Genomic DNA, 26,817 nt, shown 5'->3' on the forward strand with positions numbered 1-26,817 from the left:
TCGAAGAATGGTTTATTGTAGAAGTGAGTAAGGACTCTTCTATAATAAACTCTTCTCTACAAAGGACATGGGTATGGAACATCGAAGAATGGTTTATTGTAGAAGTGAGTAAGGACTGTTCTATAATAAACTCTGTATCTTATTGACCAGCAGAAACAAGCACCTCACTTGAGATTAAAAAGGGTGGGTCTATCTGAAGGTGCAAAAAGGGTATTTATTTATTTATAGTAAGCATTGAGGTTGTGGAAATATGTTACTGCAGTGGTTCCACTTTCCATTCATGACATTTCTCAGTTGCTAACCAGGTGTGTCTTACCACTTCCAATTTCAGGAAGATTTAGGAAGAACCTGATGGTGTGTGTGGCAGGGGATGAACTTCTGTGAAATGTGAAATGCTTGTTACATAAACTGTAGAGAATGTAAATGAAACCACTAAACCCTAAAGCATGAGTGCTGCCTCACCATTCTGGTCACCAAACATGGCATCTCCTAGTTTGTAATTAGCCATTAATAACCGACTTTTATGCCTACATTTAAAAAATACCACACTTTACACTATTGAGCTATCTTGCCTTGTCTGTAGACCAGAGTATTTTTACTAAGCAAAACAAATCTCAAAATCCAAAAATTGCCTAATACTCATGCAAACCTTTTCTTGCAAAAGCAGATAGGCACCCATGCCCTCACCCTATCCCACCTAGACTACTGCATTTTGTTACTAACTGGATTCCCTAACTGCCACCTTGCCCTACTTCAGGCTCTTTATACTCCTCCTCTCACCTTAGAGGGAACAGGCCCCTCCACTTATGGATATTTTATCATGGCTTTCCACAGAGTAACTGACTTCTAATCATGTCTTTTAAAGCCCCTTTGTGCATGTATTGTGTCTGTAAGTGACCCATGGGCCATGGAAGATGCTTCAGCTTTTAAAAAATTAAGCAGAACACCACACTGAAAATTTAGGTCTGTGAATGTATCGGAGCTTCAGTAATGGCCACTCTGATTAAGTGTCTCAAGAATAGTCCAGAATAAATTGATAGATTGTTACCTGTCAAAGACAAAGACCTCAGCTCTATGTAAAGCCAAACCCTTCTATTTAGCTACAGAAGAAGGACTCCTACAAAATTATTCTTTTTACAGTAATATTGTATTATCACCCTTATTATAAGCAGATTTTCTCCTTCATGCTGCTGTAGCATGTCATAGTGAACTAGTGTAATAGGTCATATGTGTTACTGAGTAATAGCTATGAAAGTGAACAGACAATTTAAGGCTATCTCTTGGGGCACTGATATAGCATCCGTCTCTGTCTGACACGCATGAGGCAATCTGCATCAACAGCTGTACCTCTATTGTGTCAGTAAGTAATCCATGGGGCATGGAAGATGCTTCCACTGGGTGGGTGAGGAGTAAAAGAGAGGGCCTTATTTATAAACACTGGGCAAATTTGCACCTGGGCATTAACCCATAGCTGCCTACCAATCAGTGATTAGCTTTTCTCAGCCAGCTGCAGGTTGAACGCTGAAAGCAATCATCTGATTGGTTGCTATGGGTAACTGCCCAGGTGCAAATCTGCCCATTGTTTATAAATGACCTCCAGCCTGGCGTGCGCCGTACCGCATTTAAACTTTAACTGGGTCCTACCACAGTAAATGTCAGAATGGCCTCCCCATTTTCCCAACTCTTGGAGGAAGTTCTAAGGGCCAGGAATCACATACATCTTGTCTTGTAACGCTTACTGGGTTATGTAGTAAAACATGCAACATCTGATACAGGTCTGGTCACCTATAGCAACAAAGCAGCGGGTAGTTGTTCACCAGCTTAAAAGCAAACTTTGTTTCGGTTGCTATGGGTTTCTGACCTGGGCAAATTTTGCACCGGTTAGGGGGTTTAATCCTGAGTGTAATTATTTGTCATCTATTTTATTTAAATATACATAGCTGACAGGCAAAGATTAATTTACTGAGGGCATGGAATTTACTGAGGGCACGGGTTCCCCGCCCACTGGCATCTCTTCACACCACTGCTCCTGGTCAGGCCTGGACTGACAATCTGTGAGTTCTGGCAAATGCCAGAGGGTCTGTTGTGATTAGCCATTGAACGTGACTATTAAGTGGGCTAGTGGGGGTTGTTTGGGCCTGTTTGGACCTCTGTGTGTTAGGAATGCCAGGGCCTATTTTGAATCCCAGACCAGCTCCCCGTTGTCATTCAAATTTGTCGCCTTAAACCCTGTTGAAGGCAAATAAGCCTGCGCCTCCCTCACACTACTACGGAGGAGCCTCGTGTTTGATTGAATTTCAATGTACGCGAGCATTTTTACGCCAATAATCTTTTTATTGAAAAACTCTACTGTATTACGTGCTATTTCTATGGCAATAACACAAACACACAACACCCCACCCCCACCCCCCAAACAGCAGGGGCTGAGCATAGCACTTCTGCCTCACAACCCGAACGTCATTTAAGGCGCGTGCGCGGTGGCACGTGACCGCACCCAAGGCCCAAAATTGAAACCCATTTTGCAGGAAGTGTCCGCCTTGCTGCTCCGCGCATGCGCATCTCCAAGGAAGGCATCGGGATTTGGCTGAGTGACGAGCTGTGGGTGTGAGGATAGGAGAATAGGTCAATTCCTTGTCGTTATATATAGCGTTGTGTTTATATTTAGCGCCTGTTTCCAACGCTTGCCGCTATCACCCCCCTCTTGTTTGCGCCGGAAGCATAACGTCCGCGAAGGGATATTGTTTTGATTAAGGACAAGCGCCTGTGCCATATTTGCAGGTGCTACTGCGAGTCTGCGAGCATCTTTGGATCTTAGGCTTTCTAACCAAGTAAGTGTCGCTGGTAGATGTGTGTAACATGTTTCTATATGTCACTGTCTCCTCTGGCTGCTGCTTATGAACAAATCCCTGTGTGTATCGCTCAGGACAGAGGCCAATAGGATGCTCAGTGCTTTACATTGCGCCTATTATTTAATGGCTGTTTATGTCTTTTGAGCCTTCATCATGAGTCAGATATCTGAAGAATGCTGAGCTCCGGCTGATCATTGACATTGATGCACGGCCATAACCATTTGTCTGGTGCCTGGTGTTTTTCTACTAATAAAAGACATGCCAGTGCTGGAAACTCTGCAGCCTGACCAATGAGACCTTGACATCATTAAAGGGGACCTTAATCACAATCAAATTTTCACCGGAGATTCGTGAAATCCGGATAGGGGAAATTAGTTTTGCAAGAATTGCACTTTATTTAGTGCCTTGAATCAGATGGTCTATTAGGGTGGGCATGCTGGGGATCAAGGTAAAATATATGTTTTAGATTTTGTCCCTGAGTTGGTATAAATCTATATATATATATATATATATATATATATATATATATATTCACAGGTTCATTTCCCTAAGATATAAAGATACATTTATTTCACTGAATATGAACGAGTGCGGGTCCATTTACTGGATTGTATTATCAAGCTTTGACCAACGCACCACCATCGACTGAACTATATCCGGGAGGAGTGCGTTCACTGTACCGACTATATATATATATATATATATATATATATATATATATATATATATATATATATATATATATATATATATATATATATATATATATATATACCCATTGAATAGGAACGCACAACCGTGAGTAAATAATGAAAGCTGAGTGCCAGTCAGTCAATATGTAAACAACTTCCACCAATGACGGCACTTCAAAGTCAATCAGCTTAAACAGAAAGGTCAAATAAAGTGAAGGTTTATTTGTGGACCAACGTTTCGATTCCACACAGGAATCTTCGTCAGGGAGGCAAAAACCTAGTCAACGGTGTGCACCTTGGATTTGGGTATATATATATATATATATATATATATATATATATATATATATATATATATATATATATATATATATATATATATATATATATATATATATATATATGTTTTTGCCTGGCTGCCAGCACAAAGGATATATAGAACATAAAGCAGGATGCGGCGCTCACAGGGACTTGATGCAAAAACGAAATTTTTTTTATTGCACTCAACGTTTCGATCCCCCACAGGGATTTTCGTCAGGAGAAAAACCCTGGCTGTTTGCTGTTTTTCTCCTGTGGGGGATCGAAACCTTGAGTCCAATAAAGAATTTTTGTTATTTCTAGTCCCTGTGAGTGCCACATCCTGCTTTATGTTATATTAAGCTATAGTCAGGTGATCCCACTGGTGTCTAATAAAAAGGCAGCCAAGTTTGGGAGTTTTACTATGAAAGCAGCAAGTTAAGTTGCAGGTAAAACCAAGTCCCTTTGTAAAATGTATAATGAAGCAATAGAATTCTTAATGAATCAGATAAAATTGAGCATAGGACTGGCCAGATGTGGGATGACTTTGATGTAGTTGGCCAGCTTAAATATATTGCAATATATGGACAAACAATCCCTGTTTTGTTTAAAGGGTAAGGCATTTTTCAGTAGCAGTATGCACAAAATGTCTCTGTCTTAAATATATTGATAATGGGTTGAGTGCAGAGGACCTCTTGTATATAAAAAATTTCTCGATTGCTGGTCCATTCTGAAAGCTACATACTACATTTGACCAGAGCACTCATTTTGGACTGTGGAAGAAGAGGTCAGGTACTTAAAGGAAAACTATACCCCCAAAATGAATACTTAAGCAACAGATAGTTTATATCAAATTGAATGACATATTAAAGAATCTTACCAAACTGGAATATATATTTACATAAATATTGCCCTTTTACATCTCTTGCCTTGAACCACCATTTCGTGACTCTATCTGTGCTGCCTCAGAGATCACCTGACCAGAAATACTACAACACTAAGGGGCCGATTCATGAAGCTCGAGTGAAGGATTCGAATTAAAAAAACTTCGAATTTCAAAGTGTTTTTTGGGCTACTTCGACCATCGAATGGGCTACTTCGACTACGACTACGAATCAAACGATTCGAACTAAAAATCGTTCGACTATTCGACCATTCGATAGTCAAAGTACTGCCTCTTTAAAAAAAACTTCGACCCCCTACTTCGGCAGCTAAAAGCTACCGAAGTTAATGTTAGCCTATGGGGAAGGTCCCCATAGGCTTGCCTGAGTTTTTTTGATCGAAGGATATTCCTTCGATCGTTGGATTAAAATCCTTCGAATCGTTCGATTCGAAGGATTTAATCGTTCGATCGAAGGAATAATCCTTCGATCGTAGGATTTGCACTGAATCCTTCGACTTCGATATTCGAAGTCGAAGGATTTTAGTTCCTAGTCGAATATCGAGGGTTAATTAACCCTCGATATTCGACCCTTCATGCATCTGCCCCTAACTGTAACAGGAAGTAGTGTTGAAGCAAAAGGCAGAACTCTGTCTGTTAATTGGCTCATGTGACCTTACATGTGGTTTGTATGTGTACACAGTGAATCTTACGATCTCAGGGGGCGGCCCTTATTTTTTTAAAATGGCAATTTTCTATTTATGATTACCCAATGGCACATACTACTAAAAATGTATATTATTATGATAATGGTTCATTTACATGAAGCAGGGTTTTACACCTGAGCTGTTTTACTCAGTATCTTTTAATAGAGACCTACATTGTTTGGGGGGTATAGTTTTCCTTTAAAGAACTATATATATATATATTTATATATATATACCCGTTATCCAGAATGCTCCGAATTATGAAAGGGCCATCTCCAATAGACTGCATTTTATCCAAGTAATCCAACATTTTTAAAAACGATTTCCTTTTTCTCTGTAATAATAAAACCGTACCTTGTACTTGATCCCAACTAAGATATAATTTATTCTTATTCAAAGAAGATCCAGATTACAGAAAGATCCATTATCTGGAATACCCCAGGTTCCGAGCATTCTGGATCCCAGGTCCCATACCTGTACATTATATATGTGTGTGAGAATTTAGTGCAGCCTGTCCATGGATATTATACGTGTCCAAAAAGACATCCAAGGCCCTTTAAAAAAAAAAAAAAAAAAGCATTTATGGATTCTACCATCACCAAGGAGGTTCGTCTTCCTTCAAGTGAAAGTTCAGTTACTTGGCTCTAAAGGAATGGCCTATTGTTATTTTCTGTGTGGGAAACAAAGATGTGATGTAATGACTGTTTTTAATGCAGTTTTGTCTCACTGTAATTAGAATTAGAGTCAAATATTTAGACAAGCCCACCCCCACTTTCTGGGAAGATTGTGCAGATTGAAGCCCCTATCCAGCAGCAAACTAATTGTCCGAGAATGTTCCTTGGCCAATGCTGTTTGCTGTGACGAGGGAGCGGAAACTGCAAAACTTATTCAGGATCATTTATCAACACTGGGCAAATATGTACATGGGTAGTAACCCATGGCAACTAATCAGTGGATAACTTTTTTTTTTTCAGTTAGCGGTAGAACAAAGAAAACAAACATCTTGTTGGTGGCTGTGGGTTAGCAAATATGCCTGGTGTTGATCAATGACTAAGAGTATATTATACTAATAAGTTGGTTGTCTCCCACCCTGAACCCTGCAGTGGGGGTCAACAGGTGATGGCAGAGGGTCTGTGTGGGAATAGTCAATGGGGGCTGCGTTAAGTAAATGTGATGCAGATTTTGAAATGAAGGGGATCAGTGGCGTAACTATAGAGGAAGCAGACCCTGCAGTTGAAGGGGGGGCCCGGAGCACAGGGTCTGCTTGCTCTATAGTTAAATGGAAACTCCCCTGGCACCTCTTACCTTTGCCCGTGGAAGGGGGATGCAGGCTGCTCCATCGCTGGTCGGGGAAGTGCAGATGGAAGGTTGGAAGCGAAGTGCACTGGGCCCTCCGATGATATTTTTGCAGGGGGGCCTGGCGCACTGTAGTTACGCCGCTGAAAGGGGGTCATGCATTTGGCTGTGACACACTTGACAACTGTGTTCACTTTTTCAGTTTGCTTGTAGGGTATGTAGAATCGGCCCAGTTGATTTGACTTATTTCTACAGAGATACAGGTTGAGGTGACTTATTCATCAAAGCAGTGCACAAAACATTTTAGGGCAAGCATTCATCTTGTTGTCCAGATGAGTTCAAACCTCACCGGTACCCTCTTCAGTTAGTGGGAAGGTATCCAAGTCTTAGGTCCTATTTTTATCCTGTTAGCCTTGTTTATATTAAGTGCTACCTATCTCCTCTTTCTGTCATATTTGGTTTCAATAGTATATGGTCTCCTGAGCAATGCAGTATGCATGTATGAAATACATACAGAACTTGGGGCTTTTTAAAGACATGACTAAAGAGGGAGTAGTAGCACAATGCTTTGTACCAAGTATGCCCCCCTAAAATGTATTGGGCAGATTTTTTTTTAAAATTAGTTTATACTATAAATTATTGTTTCTGAACTAATTCTGCTTTTTACAATCTGCAAAATGTTTATCAACAGTGTTGTGCGTGCCTTTAAACATTGAATTGAATTAGTGAAGGAATCGTTCGCATCACTGCAGGCTCCTATTGTATATGCATTTTGTCTTCTTAAAGAGACGCTCACCCCTTTTCCACATTTTTACGTTTTAAAACAATAGGAAAGATGTCAAAATATGGCAGTGTATTATAGCTCTCATTTGCACTTTATGTAAAGGGACATTATATGTCTGAAAATGACACTGTTTTTGTACAGTCCGTCACATTCACTGACTTGCCACAACAGTGGGCTCGCTACTTAAACACAAAAGTGGAATTAAACGTTCTTTTAAACAATGGCACTAAAATATTTTATAGGAGAGTGGTTTCTATCTTTCCTCAGAAAAATATAGAAACTTAGTAGCTCTTCTTTACAGATAACCAGCTTAAGTGTGGTAGACAATAGCATTTTTAACATGCACGTTATTTTGCACCATATTTAATCGAATATCACTGACCCACACATTGATAAATACATGGTATAATATAGTACAAGTATGGGTATTACGGAAAGGCCATCTCCCATATACTCCATTTTATCCAAATAATCCAAATTTTAAAAAAATGATTTCCTTTTTCTCTGTTAAAATAAGACTGTACCTTGTACTTGATCCCAACTAAGATATAATTAATCCTTTTTTGGAAGCAAAACCAACCTGTTGGGTTTATTTAAGATTTTTTTAAGTAGACTTAAGGTATTAAGATCCAAATTACTGAAAGATCTGGAAGACCCCAGGTCACAAGCATTCTGGATAACAGGCCCCATACCTGTATTTTTTATCTGGAAACTGATTATCCAGGAAGCTCCGAAATACAGCAGTGGTATTTTCCTTAGAGTTTAATTTAAGCAAACATTTCCTTTTTCTCTGTTGTACTAAAACAGTATCTTGTACTTGTGGTAACTCAGAGAACATACACCCATTTTAGTCTTGTTGGGTGAATCTGTCATTACATATTTTCCTCTCCATGACCAATTTGGTAAAGCCCTCAATAGGCTTATTTGAATTATTTCCCCTTTGCCCTATGTTTTTATCGTTGTGAACTTTTTTTTGCTAGTTTTTGTATTTGCTCCAATGAAAATTACACGGTTTGACGTCACCACGTAGGTCTCACTATCTACCACTCAGTGTTTATCTGGACTTCTTTTTGTTTGTATTTGCACTTTGACAAAGGCCTGAGTGCAGGCCAAAATGAAAAATAAAATGAGCATAAGTATTTATTTAAAAACTGATAATAATTGCAAGCCTAATGACAGGCCTTGATTCTTTACTGTAGAAAATATGCATTAATAAAGAATTATTATTACCAGTTCTCCCCTGTTCACCATTAAGTTAACTTTTATTATGTTCCAGAATAGCTAATTCTAAGCAACTTTTCAATTGGTCTTTATTTTTTAATAGGTTTTGAATTATTTGCCTTCTTCTTCTGACTTTTTTCCAGGTTTCAAATGGGGGTCACTGACCCCATATAAGAGACTAATGCTCTGTAAGGCTACAAATGTATTGTTATTGCTACTTTTGATTATTATGGCCCTCTTCTATTCATATTCCAGTATCTCATTCAAATCAATGCACGGTTGTTAAGAGTAATTTGGACCCTTAGCAACCAGATTGCTGAAATTGAAAACTGGAGAGCTGCTGAATAACTCAAAAACCACAAATAAAAAATGAAAACCAATTGCAAAATGTCTCGGAATATCACTCTCTACGTCATACTAAAAGTTAGCTTAAAGGTGATCAACCCCTTTAAAGTGGGTAGTCTTTGTGCTGAAATAGTTACTAACTGTTACATTAGTTGATACATTTTTTTATCTTTGTCCCTGCTGAGCAGAATCCCTGAGTTTCTTTAAAGGCAGCTGTTAGAATTGATACAATAGTTGCTAATATTCCACAGATACTGCTGAGAAATGTATCAACAAAATGTTGCAAAATTGTAACAGTTCAGAATCTGCACCCAGATCACAGAGCTGCCAGACTGAAACACTAAGGCAGGAAAAGAAACTTCAATTTTGAAAAAAATGGTCAAAAGTAAATCATGGAAAGCATTTCAGAAAAGTCTTTTTATTTCTGGCGCACAAACTGAAAACAACTGAACTGTAAAAAAGTGTTCAGAAGGTGAACAACCACTCCTAATAGAATTGACTCAGGCATGTTTGAATGTGGATAGAACCTTAGATTGTAAGCTCCACTGGGGCAGGAACTGATGGGAGTGATGTATATTCTCTGTTAAGTGTAGGCACTACATAGATTGGACTGGCCAGCACAGACCCCAGTCCCTCTCTATTGTGGTAAGGTCTGCCAGAAATGTGGTAGAATGACAACTATCTGAAAGGCTATCTTTCTGCTTTGATGAATAGAACAAATATGAAATTAAAATAATGTTATAACATTGTCAATGTATTGAATGTCATTTCTGATTAATACAATACTATATTGGTGAATTTTTTAAAAAATTAAAATTTCTGGGTCATTATAAACGTTTGCATATTAGTATAGCGTATATGTATATAAGATTTGGTGCTGCACTTTTTTTTTTTTTTTGCTCATCGGTAACAACATCGTCTTTTACGAACAGTAGGAAATGGAATAAAAACCTTATATTTAACCATTTTCATGTCAGTAGTTGACTGTGTGATTAGTGTAGCTTGAGAGGCAAACACACACGGCACAGATACAGAAGCCTCACAGAAACATAGAATATATGTTCCTGTCACAGATCTTTTTCAAATCTCCTTATGGTATGGGATCCATTACCCGAAAACCCGTTATCCAGAATGCTCCAAATTATGGAAAGGCTGTCTCCCATAGACTTTATTATAATCAAAAAATCTGAATTTTAAAAAATAATTTCCTTTTTCTCTGTAAAAATAAAACAGTACAGGTATAATTATTCATTATTGGAAGCAAAACCAGCCTATTGGGGTTAATGTTTACAGGATTTTCTAGTAGACTTAAGGGATAAAAATCCAAATTACGGAAAGATCCATTATCCGGAAAACTCTAGGTCCCGAGCTTTCTGGATAACAGGTCCCATATCTGTATATATGAAACCCTTTATTGCAGCTTTTACAAATATATATATATATATATATATATATATATATATATATATATATATATATATATATATATATATATATATATATATATATATTTTTCCACTACAAAGACAAAGTCAATTAAGAATTGTTTTGGTTTTTTTAGCCAAAACCATACTTCATATAACAACATGTTTCTTTTTCTTCTTTAGGACTGAATCATTTTGGTCCTTTATGGTTACATCTTGTTCAGATTGTGGCCCTTTAGCAGTTAATGGTGAGTGTTTGTTTGGAGCTCCGTTCCAAAGCCTACTTGTTAGCTATGCAAAACCTATATGGGGAAGAATATCCTTTTCCAGCGTTACATTTGCATAAACAATAACTTCTTATTCCATGTTTACTTTGCTTGTTGCATTGACCTACAGGCATTGGTTAAAATGTTTGAAATGTATGTAAACCATGAAGGGTGTCATAACATAACAACCCATTCTCTCATTTTAAAAGCATTTAAATGTATACACAAGATTCTTACTGAAAGGGATTGTTGGGGTCAAAGAGAACTGAAAGGATTGTCAAAAAGAAAACCTCAACAAAATCAAAGCTACAGGTATTTCTACATTTAATACAAGTAGGGGATCTCAAAACCCTTTATCCAGAGTCCTGTTTCAGCATCATAACCAAATTCCTTCCTTTTTTTGTACTTGATCACAACTGAGCAGTATACATCCTTATTGGTGTCAAAAACATCCTGCTAGGTTCTGAATGTCAAAATGTTTTTAATAGCCAGTACAGAAGTGCCCCTTAGAAAAAATAGGATAGGGACCTCTGCCATTGACTTATACTCAACCTCAGCAGGTCTGAGATGCCGGATTTTCTGATTCTGGCTTTTTGCTGCGTTGGGCTTTAGTAAATCTTGAAAAAAAAATCAAGTTTTTAAAGATAAAAATTAAAAATTATTGATTTGTCCCAAAAAGCCCGACCAGAGTTTAATAAATAAACCCCTTAGGGGCACATTCACCAAGCTCGGTTGAATGAATAGAGGGAAAAAAACTTGAATTTCGAGTAGTTTTTTGTGCTCCTCGACTATCGAATTGGCGTAAATTCGCCTGAGTAGAATGATTCGAATAGATCGAGCGCAAAAACGCTGCGACTAGTCGCCCATTCGATAGTCGAAGTACTGTCTCTTTTAAAAATACTTCGACTTCCTACTTCGCCACCTAAAACCTACCGAATTGCTTTAAAAGCCTATGGGAAAGTCCCATAGGCTTGTTTTCTAAGTTTTTGATCGAATAAAAAGGCATTCGATCGATCATTCGATCGAATGAAAATCCTTCGATCGAATATTCGATAGTGCGACTATTCGCCGGGCGAATATTCGCCCATTCGACTATTCGCCAGCGCGTAAATTTTCCCGAATTGCCTATTCGATTCTATTCCCCAGTCGAATTTTGAGTGATTTAACCCCACGAAATTCGACCCTTGACACATCTGCCCCTTAATGTTTCTTTCTGATTCTCTTGAATTATTTGTTGTCAACATTATACAAAGTGAAAAATCCATCTGGTGTTTCCTTTGCAGACATACTGCTGAAGAGCTAATCGAGCTTTGGATTTCTTCAATGAGGAACTATAGGCTGATCTTCTGCCACAATCTTAAGCAGCCATAAAGTACCAAAAAGTTTGTGCTTATTGAAGTTAACTGTCAGTGGTAGATTTTTTCAACTATTGCTTAAGGTCTTGAGGTAAGTGTACCTAACAGTTTATTTAGTGTCCACCGGAGTTTGCGTTACTTATTATTTTGTAAAATTTGAAAAATAAACACGAGCATTATCAATTACAGTATAAAACCATGTATCTTGTGATATCTAAGAAATAAATATTGTAAATATTTGTATGTAAAGCCTGAAGCCATGCACTAAAGAAATAACCATTGCTGTGACTGGTGACGGTGTGGAATCCCTCTGGGTAAAGATTTTGGGCAAAAGGTTACAAAGAGAATTATCATTGGTGTATGTATCAACCTCCTCGTATAAGTGACGAGTATGAAGCCCAGCTACTCTTACAGATGGAAGCGGCTTCACAACTAGGTCAAGTTATTACTATGGGTGACTTCACTTATCCAGACATTAACTAGAGTCATGGGGTTGCCAAAACAGAAAAAGCTAATAGGTTTGTAAATATGCTGAATGACAACTTTTTATTCCAGCTCATTCAAGAACCTACTAGGAATAACTCTCTTTTGGATCTTGTAATGACTAATAATACTGAACTCATCTCTAGCATTTGTGTGGGTGAGCATTTAGGGAATAGTGATCATAACATGGTCTCCTTTGAGATTCTGTTGCAGAAGCAATTCTTTAAGGGAGTAACTAAAACACTAAATTTCAGACGTGCAAACTTTGACAGTATAAGGGCTTCTCTGCAACATATTAAGTGGGAAATGCTTTTCACAGGGTTGAACACGGAACAAAAATGGGAAGTCTTTAAAATGTTGCTTAATAAATATACATGTCAGTATATTCCACTTGTAAACAAGGAACGACGTTGCAAAGCTAAAATCTATATGGGAAAAGGATATTGCAGCAAGCAGTAAAAAGAATCCCAAATTATTTTTTAAATATGTTAATAGTAAAAATATTAAGCAGGAAGGGATGGGACCCTTAATATCAGAAGGGGGTTAGCTGGTTTATGAGAACAAAATAAAAGCAGAGGTTCTGAACTCATATTTTTCATCTGTCTACACAAATGAGGAACCAGGTAATGAAGGTTTCCTTCTTAATAGTCTCAATTCTAGTAATACAACTAATGATGCATGGTTCACACATGAGGAAATTCAAAAGAGACAAGAACATGTTAAGATACACATAGGTTCGAGCCAGATGGTATTCATCCCAGCTCTGTTATTGCCAAACCTCTTTACTTAATTTTTTGCCATGGGTTACTGCCCAGGTGCAGATTAGCCCAGTGTTAATGAGCCCCACTGAACAGAGCTGTTATTTCATGATGTACTTTAACTTAGTTGTATTCGGTTTACATTTCCTTCCAATGTTCTAATGTTTATCTAACCATTTATTTCAATCAGTAGTGTATAAATACACATCTCCGTGCACTTGCTCAGCTGTCTGATGATGCCGCACTAAGGAAACTTCTCCACACGTGGAAGAACTGTGGTAAAGATTGTTTATTTGTTTTAACATTTGAGTCTATACTCGGTATTCAAGAGTTATGAGTTCTAAAGTAAATGAATCTTTTTTTGTGTATGTGTAAACTAGGTATGCACCAGATCCAGGATTTGGTTCGGGATTCGGCCTTTTTCAGCACGATTCGACCGAATCCTTCTGTCTGCATATGCAAATTAGGGATGGGGAGGCAAATCGCGTGATTTTTGTCACAAAACAAGGAAGTAAAATGTTTCCCTTTCCCACCCCTAATTTGCATTTGCAAATGAGGATTCGGTTCGGTATTCGGCCGAAACTTTCGCGAAGGGTTCGGGGGTTCGGCCAGATCCCAAATAGCGAATTCGGTACATCCCTAGTATAAATAGCACACATGTGAAAGTGAGGGGGAGGAGCTTCCAGAGTACTACTTTACTTCTTGGGTTATATCCACTAAAACGCAAAGCGCCTAACGCTAGCGCAAATTTGCCAGCGTGACGTTACTTTGCCGATTTACTAACGGGCGTTGGCGTAAATTCGCTAGCGAAGTGGACCTACTCTAGCGCTACTTTGCACCCTTACACCAGGCGAAGTTGTGCTATGGCGAAGGGACGTAAATACGCTAATTCACTAACTTGCGCATTTTACTGAACGTTACCTCTTGCGCCAGACTTGCCTTTGCCACCTCAGACCAGATGAAGTGCAATAGAGTAGATAGGGATTGCTTCAAAAAAAGTTGAAATTTTTTCTAAGTCCTAAAATACGCTGGTGTCTTTTCCCCCCTACATTTCCTAACATATGGCACCTAAACTATACAGTGGGCACATGTATAGGGCAAAATAACAACTCTATTTTATTTTATGAAGCTTTCCCAGGCTTGTGTAGTGTAATGTATTTACTGCCACATATACGTCCATTGTACTTTAATTTGGCGCCGTATACAAATTAGGCATCGCTAGTGTAACTTTGCTTTGCTTCATGAATTAACGCTAGCACAACTTCACTACCGTTCGCCTCCCTGAGCCCAACTTTGCATTTTAGTGAATTTGCGTAGCGCTGGCGAAACTATGCCTGGCGAAGTGCAGCGAAGCTGGCGAAACTTCGGATCTTAGTGAATTTACCCCCTTATCTTCTATACATCCATGCTTGGGAAATAATCCATGTATATCATTGTGAACTTAAAGAGCAAGTCAACCCCAATATAAAAATTGGCTAACAAAAGAAAACACATGGGCAAATTATTTGAAGGCTTGTTAAGGGATCACATTCAAAATTTTGTCCTAATGAATGGCATTATGAGCAACAATCAGCATGGCTTTATGAAGGATAGGTCATGTCAGACGAATTTGATTGCATTTTATGATGTGGTAAGTAAGATTCTGGATAGTGGGGGGGCAGTAGATGTGATCTATTTGGATTTTGCCAAAGCGTTTGATACTGTGCCGCACAAACGACTGCTTTCTAAACTAAGGTCTGTTGGGCTTAATGAAGTCGTTTGCACATGGATAGGAAACTGGCTACAGGATCGGGTACAGAGGGTGGTTGTTAATGGGACATTCTCTACTTGGAGTAAGGTTCTTTTATTTAACTTGTTCATTAATGACTTAGGGGAGGGTGTTGTAAGTAATGTATCAGTGTTTGCAGATGACACAAAATTATCCAGCCCAATTAATTCCATCCAGGATGTGGCATCCTTGCAACATGATCTTGACAAACTGGCAATCTGGGCAGCTAAGTGGCAAATGAGATTCAATGTTGATAAATGTAAAGTCATGCACCTGGGATGTAAAAATATCCAAGCCACTTATACCCTTAATGGGACTGCACTAGGCAAATCCATTATGGAAAAGGACCTTGGAGTCCTTGTAGATGATAAACTTGGCTGTAGCAAGCAATGCCAGTCAGCAGCATCAAGGGCAAATAAGGTCTTGAGCTGTATTAAAAGGGGCATAGAGTCACGGGAGGAGGGGGTCATTCTTCCACTGTATAGAGCACTTGTAAGGCCCCATCTAGAATATGCCGTACAGTTTTGGTCTCCATCACTCAAACAGGACATTATTGTATTAGAGAGGGTACAGAGAAGGGCAACTAAGCTGGTAAAAGGTATTGAAAATCTTAGCTATAAGGAAAGACTGGCCAAATTGGGGATGTTCACGCTGGAGAAGAGGCGCTTAAGGGGTGATATGATGACTATGTATAAATATATAAGGGGATCATATAATAATCTCTCTAATGATTTATTTACCAGTAGGTCTTTCCAGCTGACACGAGGTCACCCATTCCGATTAGAAGAAAAGAGGTTCCGCCTAAATATTCGGAAGGGGTTTTTTACAGTGAGAGCTGTGAAGATGTGGAATTCTCTCCCTGAATCAGTTGTACAGGCTGATACATTAGATAGCTTTAAGAAGGGGTTGGATGGCTTTTTAGCAAGTAAGGGAATACAGGGTTATGGGAAATAGCTCATAGTCCAAGTTGATCCAGGGACTAGTCCGATTGCCATTTTGGAGTCAGGAAGGAATTTTTCCCCCTCTAAGGCAAATTGGAGAGGCTTCAGATGGGTTTTTTGCCTTCCTCTGGATCAACTGGCAGATAGGTAGTTAATAAACAAAAAAAAAAAAAAGGTTGAACTCGATGGACATGTGTCTTTTTTCAACCTTACTTACTATGTTACTATGTTACATTTCTAAACAACTTAAGCAATGTACATTCATTACACATTTTCTATGGTTTTAAAGTTATTTGTATTGCTATTGAAAGCAGTGTCTGTCTGTCCCTTTCTGTTCTCTGTCCTGATGGCTCAGACTGTTGATACAAGGCAAGGCAGCTGATTAACAGACCTGTCTTTGCTGGGAAATTTAGACTTGTGCAAAATTGTTTAAAAAAAAAATAACAAGTAGCAGTTAAGCCAATGCTGCTTTCAATTGCAATTGTTTTTACAAATAACTTTAAAAGCACTGAAATATTTTAATAAATGTACATTGGAAAGTTGCTTAGAATGTTTTCTTTTATTTGGCAAATTTTTATTTTGGGATTGACTTGCCCTTTAAGTGAATCTTCAGTTTGCATGTTGTACTATAATATCTCTTAAATGAAAAGAAGTTGATATGACCTATTAAATAAAGTTTAACATATTTGTTTTGATTTTTTTCAAATTGTTTTTTATAATTAAAATGCTCATGCTCAAAATGTGGGCATACATCTAAATGACACTTTATCAAATAAAGTGTGTTGTTATTTAACGCAACGCCTACAACACTTGGTTTTCTCTTCTGCATCTGTTTCTTAGCATCGGTCTACACAAAAGGCAGCTGTAACTTCTGGCCTAAAAGATATGAGGAAAAGTTCTTATCCTTCCTTGGAAAACTGCAATATTATTGCTAACAAGATATTTGGAATCTCACTTGCTGAGCTACAACGGGAAAGGCAGCCAGACCATGAAGTCCCTTTTATAGTTCGTCATATTGTGAACTATATTGAAGCACATGGTAGGTGTTTTTTCTTTACCAGGTCTTTTTACATTTAGGGGCAGATTTATCAAGGGTCCAGGTGAATTCGAGGGAATTTTCGAAGTAAAAAAATTCGAAATTCAAAGTAATATTTTGGATACTTCGACCATCGAATAGGATACTACAACTTTGAATTTACTTTGACTTCAATTCTAAGTAAAAAACGTTTGACGATTCGATAATCGAAGTACTGTCTCTTTTAAAAAAAAATTGACTTCAATACTTCGCCAACTTAAACCTGCCGAATTGCTGTTTAGCCTATGGGGGACCTCCTGTGTGTTTTGCTAAGTTTTTTTAAGGTTAAGATTTTTTTGGGAAAATCATCCGATCGTACGATAAAATCGTTCGATTCGAAGTACGATCGTATGAGCATACTACGATCGGAATACGATCATACAATGTATAAAATCCTCCGACTTCGAAATTCGACCCTTGATAAATCTGCCCCTTAATGTGAATATAACCCCAGAATTTTTTACAGGAACATGGTTCTTTCACCAACAGACTTTAAAATCAGACTTGAAGGGGTGGTTCGTCTGTACGTTAACTTTTATTATGTTATATAATGACTTTTCATTTTATAGGTTTTGAATAGGGATGCACCGAATCCACTATTTTGGCCAAACCCCCCCAATCCTTCGCGAAAGGTTCAGCCAATTACCAAACCAAATCTGAGCCCTTAATTTGGATATACAAATTAGGGGTGGGAAGAGGAAATATTTTTTACTTGCTTGTTTTGTGACAAAGTCATACGATTTCCCTCCTCGCCCCTAATTTGCATATGCAAATTAGGATTTTTATTTGCTTCAGCCGGGCAGAAGGATTCGGCTGAATCCAAAACCGAATCCTGGACTTGGTGCATCCCTAGTTTTGAATAATGTGCCGCCTTTTTCTGACTCTTTCCAGCTTTCAGATGGGGGTCACTAACCCCATCTAAAAAACAGAAATGCTCTGTAAGGTTACAAATGTATTTTTAGTGCAAGTTTTTATTACTCATATATTTTTAGTCAGGCCACCTCCTGACCAAGTAGTAACAACAGGCAGTAGCGTTCGTTGAGGGGGGTGGGCCCTGGTGCGTGACGCGCAGCCGGGCCCTGTCCCCTCCTTCCCACCGCATTAGCCCGCATTTCTCAGTGGCGCATGGACTGCCAGGGGGCCCTGAGGGGGTGCGGGCCCTGGCCCGCTCGCACCCCCTGCTCCCCCGGTAGTTCCGCCACTGACAACAGAGTTCCCTGAGCTCCCTGCATCAATAGGTGGAGCAATGCCTGATTCGGAACAGAAGGCAGAAAGGAGTGCAACTATACGGAAGTGCACAGAGCGCATTTTGAAGCAAGTACTATTAATAAAAGTGGTTTTACACCGAACTCACTGTGGGGAAAGGAGCAAGTTGCCTTCTGCGTCTGTGGACATAAATGAGCCCTAAAGTATCTAGATGAGCAATTCTCATGAGACCTAAACTGGCTCGCTATGCAGTCTGTGGTGGTTCTCCATGATTAATATTAATAAAGTGAGATGTTAGCGTGCAACAGTCAATAACAAATAAGGTGCATAATGAATTATATACCAAATCTTTTAGGTTTCAAACTTTAACCCTTTAAGTGCCACAGAACGTAGAATCTACGTTCTGTGGAAAAGTAACTTGAAATGCCACAGAACGTAGATTCTACGTTCTGCAGCACTTCCGGGTTGTGGAGCGGCTGTTAGAGCCGCTCGCTCCGTTCCGCTTCGATCCCCTGCCCCTAGGCAACGAGCAGAGCAGGGGATCGAGTGGCCCCTGGGGCGCGATCGCCCAGGGGCCCAAAAGCAGCAGCAGGCACGTGTTACTTACGTGTCCTGCTGCTGCAGCCTGCACTGCGCCGTTGATCTCCGCCCCCACAGCACAGGAACACGAGGATCGTCGCAGATGTCTTCCTGGGACCCCTCCACATCGTGTGCAACAGTCTTCAGCGACTTTTTCAGGTTAGTGCAACAATTACACACACAAACACACCAACACACACTTATTACAGTAATACACACTTAGATTCACACTTACACACACTTACACATACATTTTTGGGGATTGGGGGGGTCACTTACACTCACTGCACTTACACACATGTGCACACGCACACACGCGCACATAACATGTAATTTACCATTTGTATACACGCACACGCACATACATGGCATTGTGGCTTTTTTTTTTTTTTTCTTATCGCATCGTCTCTTTTTTTGGCTGAAAAAAATGTTTTATTGCCATTACGAATAGCGTATTCGCTAACCGTACTGTGCAATATCTTTTGTATGTTATTTCGGTGATTATATTGCAATTTTGGGTATTTTGGTGCATTTTTAGCCATTTTATTGAATTTTTAGCCATTTTATTGCATTTTCAGCTCTGCATATGTTGTGTTCACTTGTTTCTAGCCGTATAACCTGTTTGGCCCAGCTAAAATATTCAAACTGTGATTCTGATGGCCGATAACACTATTCTGGAAAAAAAACATTGATTTTTGTGGTTTTATTGGATTTTTTTTCATTTCACTCTTTACTGCCTTATTTTGTTTTGCCTTGTAAATTTTATCTACTATATATCCATTTGGGGGTCTCTGTGCGCCACATAGTTTGGTATATCTATGCATATTGGGCATCAAAGTGTTCCGTAGACCCCTGGCGTTCATATTTAGGATGTTTTATGCTGATACGTTACGAAATGTGGGGCATATAATGGGGTAAAATTCAAGCTTTGTGACGATTTTCAGAAATTTGATAAAAACCGTTATGTTCAGCATTGCTTTGCAGTTTGGCAGTTTGTAGTAGAAACACTTATTTACCCATATTGGATTCGTCAGAATGTGTACTTTCTGAAAATATATGGTTTTCTGGGGTCTCTGTACTGTTAGGGGGGTCTAATGTCGCATAATACACACACCAGGTGCTTATATTGCAGCAGCCAGAGCGTCAGCTGTGAAAATGTATATACACTATTGTCATTTGGTGGTCTCTGTGCGCCACATAGTTTGGTATATCTATGCATATTGAGCATCAAAGTGTTCAGTAGACCCCTGGCGTTCATATTTAGGATGTTTTATGCTGATACGTTACGAAATGTGGGGCATATAATGGGGTAAAATTCAAGCTTTCTGACGATTTTCAGAAATTTGATAAAAAACCGTTATGTTCAGCATTGCTTTGCAGTTTGGCAGTTTGTAGTAGAAACACTTATTTACCCATATTGGATTCGTCAGAATGTGTACTTTCTGAAAATATATGGTTTTCTGGGGTCTCTGTACTGTTAGGGGGGTCTAATGTTGCATAATACACACACCAGGCGCTTATATTGCAGCAGCCAGCGCGTCAGCTGTGAAAATGTATATACACTATTGTCATTTGGTGGTCTCTGTGCGCTACATAGTTTGGTATATCTATGCATATTGAGCATCAAAGTGTTCAGTAGACCTCTGGCGTTCATATTTAGGATGTTTTATGCTGATACGTTACAAAACGTGGAGCATATAATGGGGTAAAATTCAAGCTTTGTGACGATTTTCAGAAATTTGATAAAAACCGTTATGTTCAGCATTGCTTTGCAGTTTGGCAGTTTGTAGTAGAAACACTTATTTACCCATATTGGATTCGTCAGAATGTGTAATTTCTGAAAATATATGGTTTTCTGGGGTCTCTGTACTGTTAGGGGGGTCTAATATCGCATAATACACACACCAGGTGCTTATATTGCAGCAGCCAGCGCGTCAGCCGTGAAAATGTATATACACTATTGTCATTTGGGGGTCTCTGTGCGCCACATAGTTTGGTATATCTATGCATATTGGGCATCAAAGTGTTCAGTAGACCCCTGGCGTTCATATTTAGGATGTTTTATGCTGATACGTTACGAAACGTGGAGCATATAATGGGGTAAAATTCAAGCTTTGTGACGATTTTCAGAAATCTGATAAAAACCGTTATGTTCAGCATTGCTTTGCAGTTTGGCAGTTTGTAGTAGAAACACTTATTTACCCATATTGGATTCGTCAGAATGTGTACTTTCTGAAAATATCTGGTTTTCTGGGGTCTCTGTACTGTTAGGGGGGTCTAATGTCGCATAATACACACACCAGGTGCTTATATTGCAGCAGCCAGCGCGTCAGCCGTGAAAATGTATATACACTATTGTCATTTGGGGGTCTCTGTGCGCCACATAGTTTGGTATATCTATGCATATTGGGCATCAAAGTGTTCAGTAGACCCCTGGCGTTCATATTTAGGATGTTTTATGCTGATACGTTACGAAACGTGGAGCATATAATGGGGTAAAATTCAAGCTTTGTGACGATTTTCAGAAATTTGATAAAAACCGTTATGTTCAGCATTGCTTTGCAGTTTGGCAGTTTGCAGTAGAAACACTTATTTACCCATATTGGATTCGTCAGAATGTGTACTTTCTGAAAATATATGGTTTTCTGGGGTCTCTGTACTGTTAGGGGGGTCTAATGTCGCATAATACACACACCAGGTGCTTATATTGCAGCAGCCAGCGCGTCAGCCGTGAAAATGTATATACACTATTGTCATTTGGGGGTCTCTGTGCGCCACATAGTTTGGTATATCTATGCATATTGGGCATCAAAGTGTTCAGTAGACCCCTGGCGTTCATATTTAGGATGTTTTATGCTGATACGTTACGAAACGTGGAGCATATAATGGGGTAAAATTCAAGCTTTGTGATGATTTTCAGAAATTTGATAAAAACCGTTATGTTCAGCATTGCTTTGCAGTTTGGCAGTTTGTAGTAGAAACACTTATTTACCCATATTGGATTCGTCAGAATGTGTACTTTCTGAAAATATATGGTTTTCTGGGGTCTCTGTACTGTTAGGTGGTCTAATGTCGCATAATACACACACCGGGTGGTTATGTTGCAGCAGCCAGCGCGTCAGCCGTGAAAATGTCTATACATATTGTCATTTGGGGGTCTCTGTGCGCCACATAGTTTGGTATATCTATGCACATTGGGCATCAAACTATTTAGTAGACCCCTATGTTTATATTTAGGATGCTTTATGCTGGTAATGATACATGGACAATACGTTGCTGGAAAGTTGAAGCTTTGAGGCAATTTTCAGATATTTCACCAAAACCGCCAAATTTGGCAAAGCCTTGCGACTCAGTAGTTTGGAGCAGAAAGGCATGGGTACCCATTTTAGATTCTGTAGAATGTGTACTTTCCAAAAATGTATGGGTTTGGGGGGTAAACATATATTTCTGTGTTTTTACCCCACAAAAATGCAGACAATGTGCTGATTTTTCATTAGCTGACGTTACCCACAGGACAATTTGTATGTGCTAACTTCATTTTGGGGCCTCTAAATGCCATATACTTTGGTAAACCTATGCACAGTGGGCACCAAACTGTTTGGAGGACCCCTGGCAATCACAATTTGGGTGCTTTTTTGTGATACGTAATGATACATGGGTGATATGATGCTGGATAGTTGAAGCATTGAGGCAATTTTCAGATATTTCACCAAAACCGACAACTTTGGGAAAGCCTTGCGACTCAGTAGTTTGGAGCAATAAGGCATGGGTACCCATTTTAGATTCTGTAGAATGTGTACTTTCCAAAAATGTATGGGTTTGGGGGGTAAACATATATTTCTGTTTTTTTACCCCACAAAAAATGCAGTTAATGTGTTGATCTTTCATTAGCTGAAGTTACCCACAGGACTATTTGTATGCACTAACTTCATTTTGAGGCCTCTAAATGCCAGATACTTTGGTAAACCTATGAACAATGGCCACCAAACTGTTCGGAGGAACCCTGGCAATCATATTTAGGGTGCTTTTTCTTGGTGCATAACGATACATGGGTGATATGGTGCTGAGAAGTTGAAGCTTTGAGGCAATTTTCAGATATTTCACCAAAACCGACAATTGTGGGAAAGCCTTGCGACTCAGTAGTTTGGAGCAGAAAGGCATGGGTACCCATTTTAGATTCGGTAGAATGTGTACTTTCCAAAACTATATGGGTTTTGGGGGGCAAACATATATTTCTGTGTTTTTACCCCGCAAAAATGCAGTCAATGTGTTGATTTTTCATTAGCTGAAGTTACCCACAGAACTGTTTGTATGCGCTAACTTCATTTTGGGGCCTCTAAATGCCAGATACTTTGGTAAACTTATGAACAATGGCCACCAAAATGTTCAGAGGAACCCTGGCAATCATATTTAGGGTGCTTTTTCTTAGTACGTAATGATACATGGGTGATATGGTGCTGGGAAGTTGAAGCTTTGAGGCAATTTTCAGATATTTCACCAAAACCGACAACTTTGGGAAAGCCTTGCGACTCAGTAGTTTGGAGCAGAAAGGCATGGGGACCCATTTTAGATTCGGTAGAATGTGTACTTTCCAAAAATATATGGGTTTTGGGGGTAAACATATATTTCTGTGTTTTTACCCCACAAAAATGCAGTCAATGTGTTGATTTTTCATTAGCTGAAGTTACCCACGGGACTGTTTGTATGCGCTAACTTCATTTTGGGGCCTCTAAATGCCAGATACTTTGGTAAACCTATGAACAATGGCCACCAAACTGTTTGGAGGAACCCTGGCAATCATATTTAGGGTGCTTTTTCTTGGTGTGTAACGATACATGGGTGATATGGTGCTGAGAAGTTGAAGGTTTGAGGCAATTTTCACATATTTCACCAAAACTGACAATTGTGGGAAAGCCTTGCGACTCAGTAGTTTGGAGCAGAAAGGCATGGGTACCCATTTTAGATTCAGTAGAATGTGTACTTTCCAAAAATATATGGGTTTTGGGGGTAAACATATATTTCTGTGTTTTTACCCCACAAAAATGCAGTCAATGTGTTTGATTTTTCATTAGCTGAAGTTACCCACGGGACTGTTTGTATGCGCTAACTTCATTTTGGGGCCTCTAAATGCCAGATACTTTGGTAAACCTATGAACAATGGCCACCAAAATGTTCAGAGGAACCCTGGCAATCATATTTAGGGTGCTTTTTCTTAGTACATAATGATACATGGGTGATATGGTGCTGGGAAGTTGAAGGTTTGAGGCAATTTTCACATATTTCACCAAAACCGACAATTTTGGGAAAGCCTTGCGACTCAGTAGTTTGGAGCAGAAAGGCATGGGTACCCATTTTAGATTCTGTAGAATGTGTACTTTCCAAAAATATATGGGTTTGGGGGGTAAACATATATTTCTGTGTTTTTACCCCACAAAAAATGCAGTCAATGTGTTGATTTCTCAGTAGCTGAAGTAAAGTCCTGATCAATTTGGATGTGCTAACTTCATATTGGTGTCTCTAAATGCCAGATACTTTGGTAAACCTATGCATAATGGGTGTCAAACTGTTCAGTGGACCCCTGGCAATCATATTTCAGGTGCTTTTTCTTGGTACCTAATATAGTTTGGGATATGCGGAGCAGCAAAATAAAACCTTTGCAATGATTTTTCAGAATTTTGAATTTTTTTTTGAAAAACCGCTATGTTCAGACAAGCTTTTATGTTTGGTAGTTGGGATTAGAGAGACATAGTTACCCATTTTGTAATCGGCAGAATGTGTACTTTTCAAAAATGTATGGTTTTCTGGGGTAAACCTACGGTTTCAGGAGTTTTTGCCTTGGAATCTAAAGCATGCCGTTTTCTGCCTTAGTGCTTTCAAAATTCGGCAATATACTGCCGGGAGTTTTTGAGGTACAGAAGTCCTAAATCTCCCTAAAACTATACATATCTGGTATTGGCACGTTCGAGAGACATAAGGCTTTCCAAATCAGTTGGATTTTCATCCGTAAAATGAAATATTTTTCTGGTATAAATTGATATACGATGAAAAATGGTAATTTTTTCATTTTTTTTTGGTATTTAGCACTATAAATTTTTTTGCACAGGTGGAAATACATGAAAACTCAGGCAGATTTAGAAAGCTCAGTTTCTACCGAAAAAAACAATGTATAGTTTTCCTAGGTAAACTATAGGTTTCCCCTCAGAAAATGCCCCTAAAGTGAGAGAGCACAAAATGTTTCAAAAACGGCTGGCATTTCGCGTAACCAAAATGTGAAATTCTGCTGGCACTTAAAGGGTTAAATTGCTGCCCGTGTATCTCCCTATGATGGGAGTACAGCTAAGATTGCAGCACATGGAAAAACCTTAGAATAACAGCAGGACATCTTGAAGAAGTCTCTTGAATGTGTCCATTTTAGTGCATGTTTCCACTGTAAGTAAAACCATGAACAAGATTTGGCGTTAATGGGAGGACACTGCGTTACTGCACAGATAGGTTTGCAAAACTGAAACCTCACAGTGTTTGTATCACAGTGCTCTGTGGTTGGCTGGGACATAAGTTAGCAGTAACTTGCAGAGAGAGAACAGCATACACTAGCACCAAAACCTCATCCCAAACACGAGGAATCCCAGGCTGCTTTATAATAATGAATGATCTGCCGTTCCTCCAAACTGTTGTGCCTTTGTGATCAGCAGCTACACGAAATGTTTGTTGGTTGTTATTGCTGCTAAAGCAGTTCTACCAGTTATACAATACAATGTTTTGTTTTTCCAGCTTGGACTTTGAATGCGTAACTGATATGTATTTACAAGAAGTACAATTATTTGTGGGTCATTAGTTTCTGCACATTGTCTGTTGTAGTGACCTAGCTGAAGATCAGACAACCTTATTAATGTATAAATCCAGGTAATATGAACGGGTTCACAACCACCCTCTTGCACTTCCTGTAATTGCCGTTTGCCTTCTACTTTATTGTCTGAGCAAACCACTTTTCTGTCAGTTTAACCCTTTAACTATCAGTGACGTAGACTCTACATTTCAGACCTAAGTTACAGAGTGGCGGGTGAATTATATTTAACATGTACATATTTAATTTTAAAGGGTTAAATTGTAATATTGAATGCCAATCATCCTTTCTCTCAGTTTACTGTATGTAATATTAAATTGTTTAAATAACCTCTTGGTGATTTAAATTTAATTGTATGGAATTAATCATATTCGACGATTATTCCTCCCTGTTTCGGCAGCTCAACTGAATCGGATTGTTGCAACTTGGATCACTTTAAATCATGCTCTGCAGTGCACAATATTCCCTCAAACTGAATTTTTTTCAAGGGATGGTTCACCTTTAAGTTAACCTTTAGTATATTATAGAATGGCTAATTTTAAGCAACTTTTCAATTGGCTTTCATTTTTTGTATCACTTCATGTTTACATGAACATCGTTCTTTCACCAACAGAACCCTATAAAATCAGACTTGATGGGGTGGGTCACCTTTATGCTTTTAGTAGGTTATAGAATGACTTTTCATTTGATCTTTTTTTTTTTTTTTTTTTTTTAATAGTTTTTTTAATTATTTGCCTTTTTCTTCTGACTCTTTCCAGCTTTCAAATCGGGGTCACTGACCCCATCTAAAAAAAACAATGCTCTGTAAGGCTACAAATGTATTGTTATTGCTACTTTTTAATGCTCATCTTTATAGTCAGGTCCCTCTCCTATTCACATTCCAGTCTCTAATTCAAATAAATGCATGGTCGCTAGGGTAACTTTTACCATAGCAACCAGATTGCTGAAATTGCAAACTGGAGAGCTGCTGCATAAAAAGCTAAATAACTCCAAAAACACAAATAATAAAAAATAAAAACAAATTGTCTCCAAATATCACCCTCTACA

At 38.8% G+C, this 26,817-nt stretch overlaps 1 protein-coding gene across 3 annotated transcripts in view; it reads left to right on the plus strand.

Moving 5' to 3' along the window:
* Positions 1–2,517: 2,517 nt before the first annotated feature.
* The window catches only part of fam13b.L (family with sequence similarity 13 member B L homeolog), a 50,252-nt gene continuing 25,952 nt past the window's right edge, over positions 2,518–26,817 (plus strand). The window contains exons 1-6 of one of the 3 annotated variants that reach the window (XM_041586145.1): positions 2,518–2,828; positions 10,679–10,743; positions 10,971–11,073; positions 12,045–12,207; positions 13,548–13,635; positions 16,907–17,105. In XM_041586145.1, the coding sequence (XP_041442079.1) occupies positions 16,952–17,105 (154 nt within the window). In that variant the 5' untranslated portion in view covers positions 2,518–2,828; positions 10,679–10,743; positions 10,971–11,073; ... (1 more) ...; positions 13,548–13,635; positions 16,907–16,951. The remainder of the gene's footprint in view (positions 2,829–10,678; positions 10,744–10,970; positions 11,074–12,044; positions 12,208–13,547; positions 13,636–16,906; positions 17,106–26,817) is intronic. The other 2 variants (XM_018252104.2, XM_041586146.1) reach the window with 2 other exon arrangements.

The sequence above is a fragment of the Xenopus laevis genome, chromosome 3L, assembly GCF_017654675.1.
Source record: "Xenopus laevis strain J_2021 chromosome 3L, Xenopus_laevis_v10.1, whole genome shotgun sequence".
In the NCBI taxonomy this organism is placed as follows: domain Eukaryota; kingdom Metazoa; phylum Chordata; class Amphibia; order Anura; family Pipidae; genus Xenopus; species Xenopus laevis.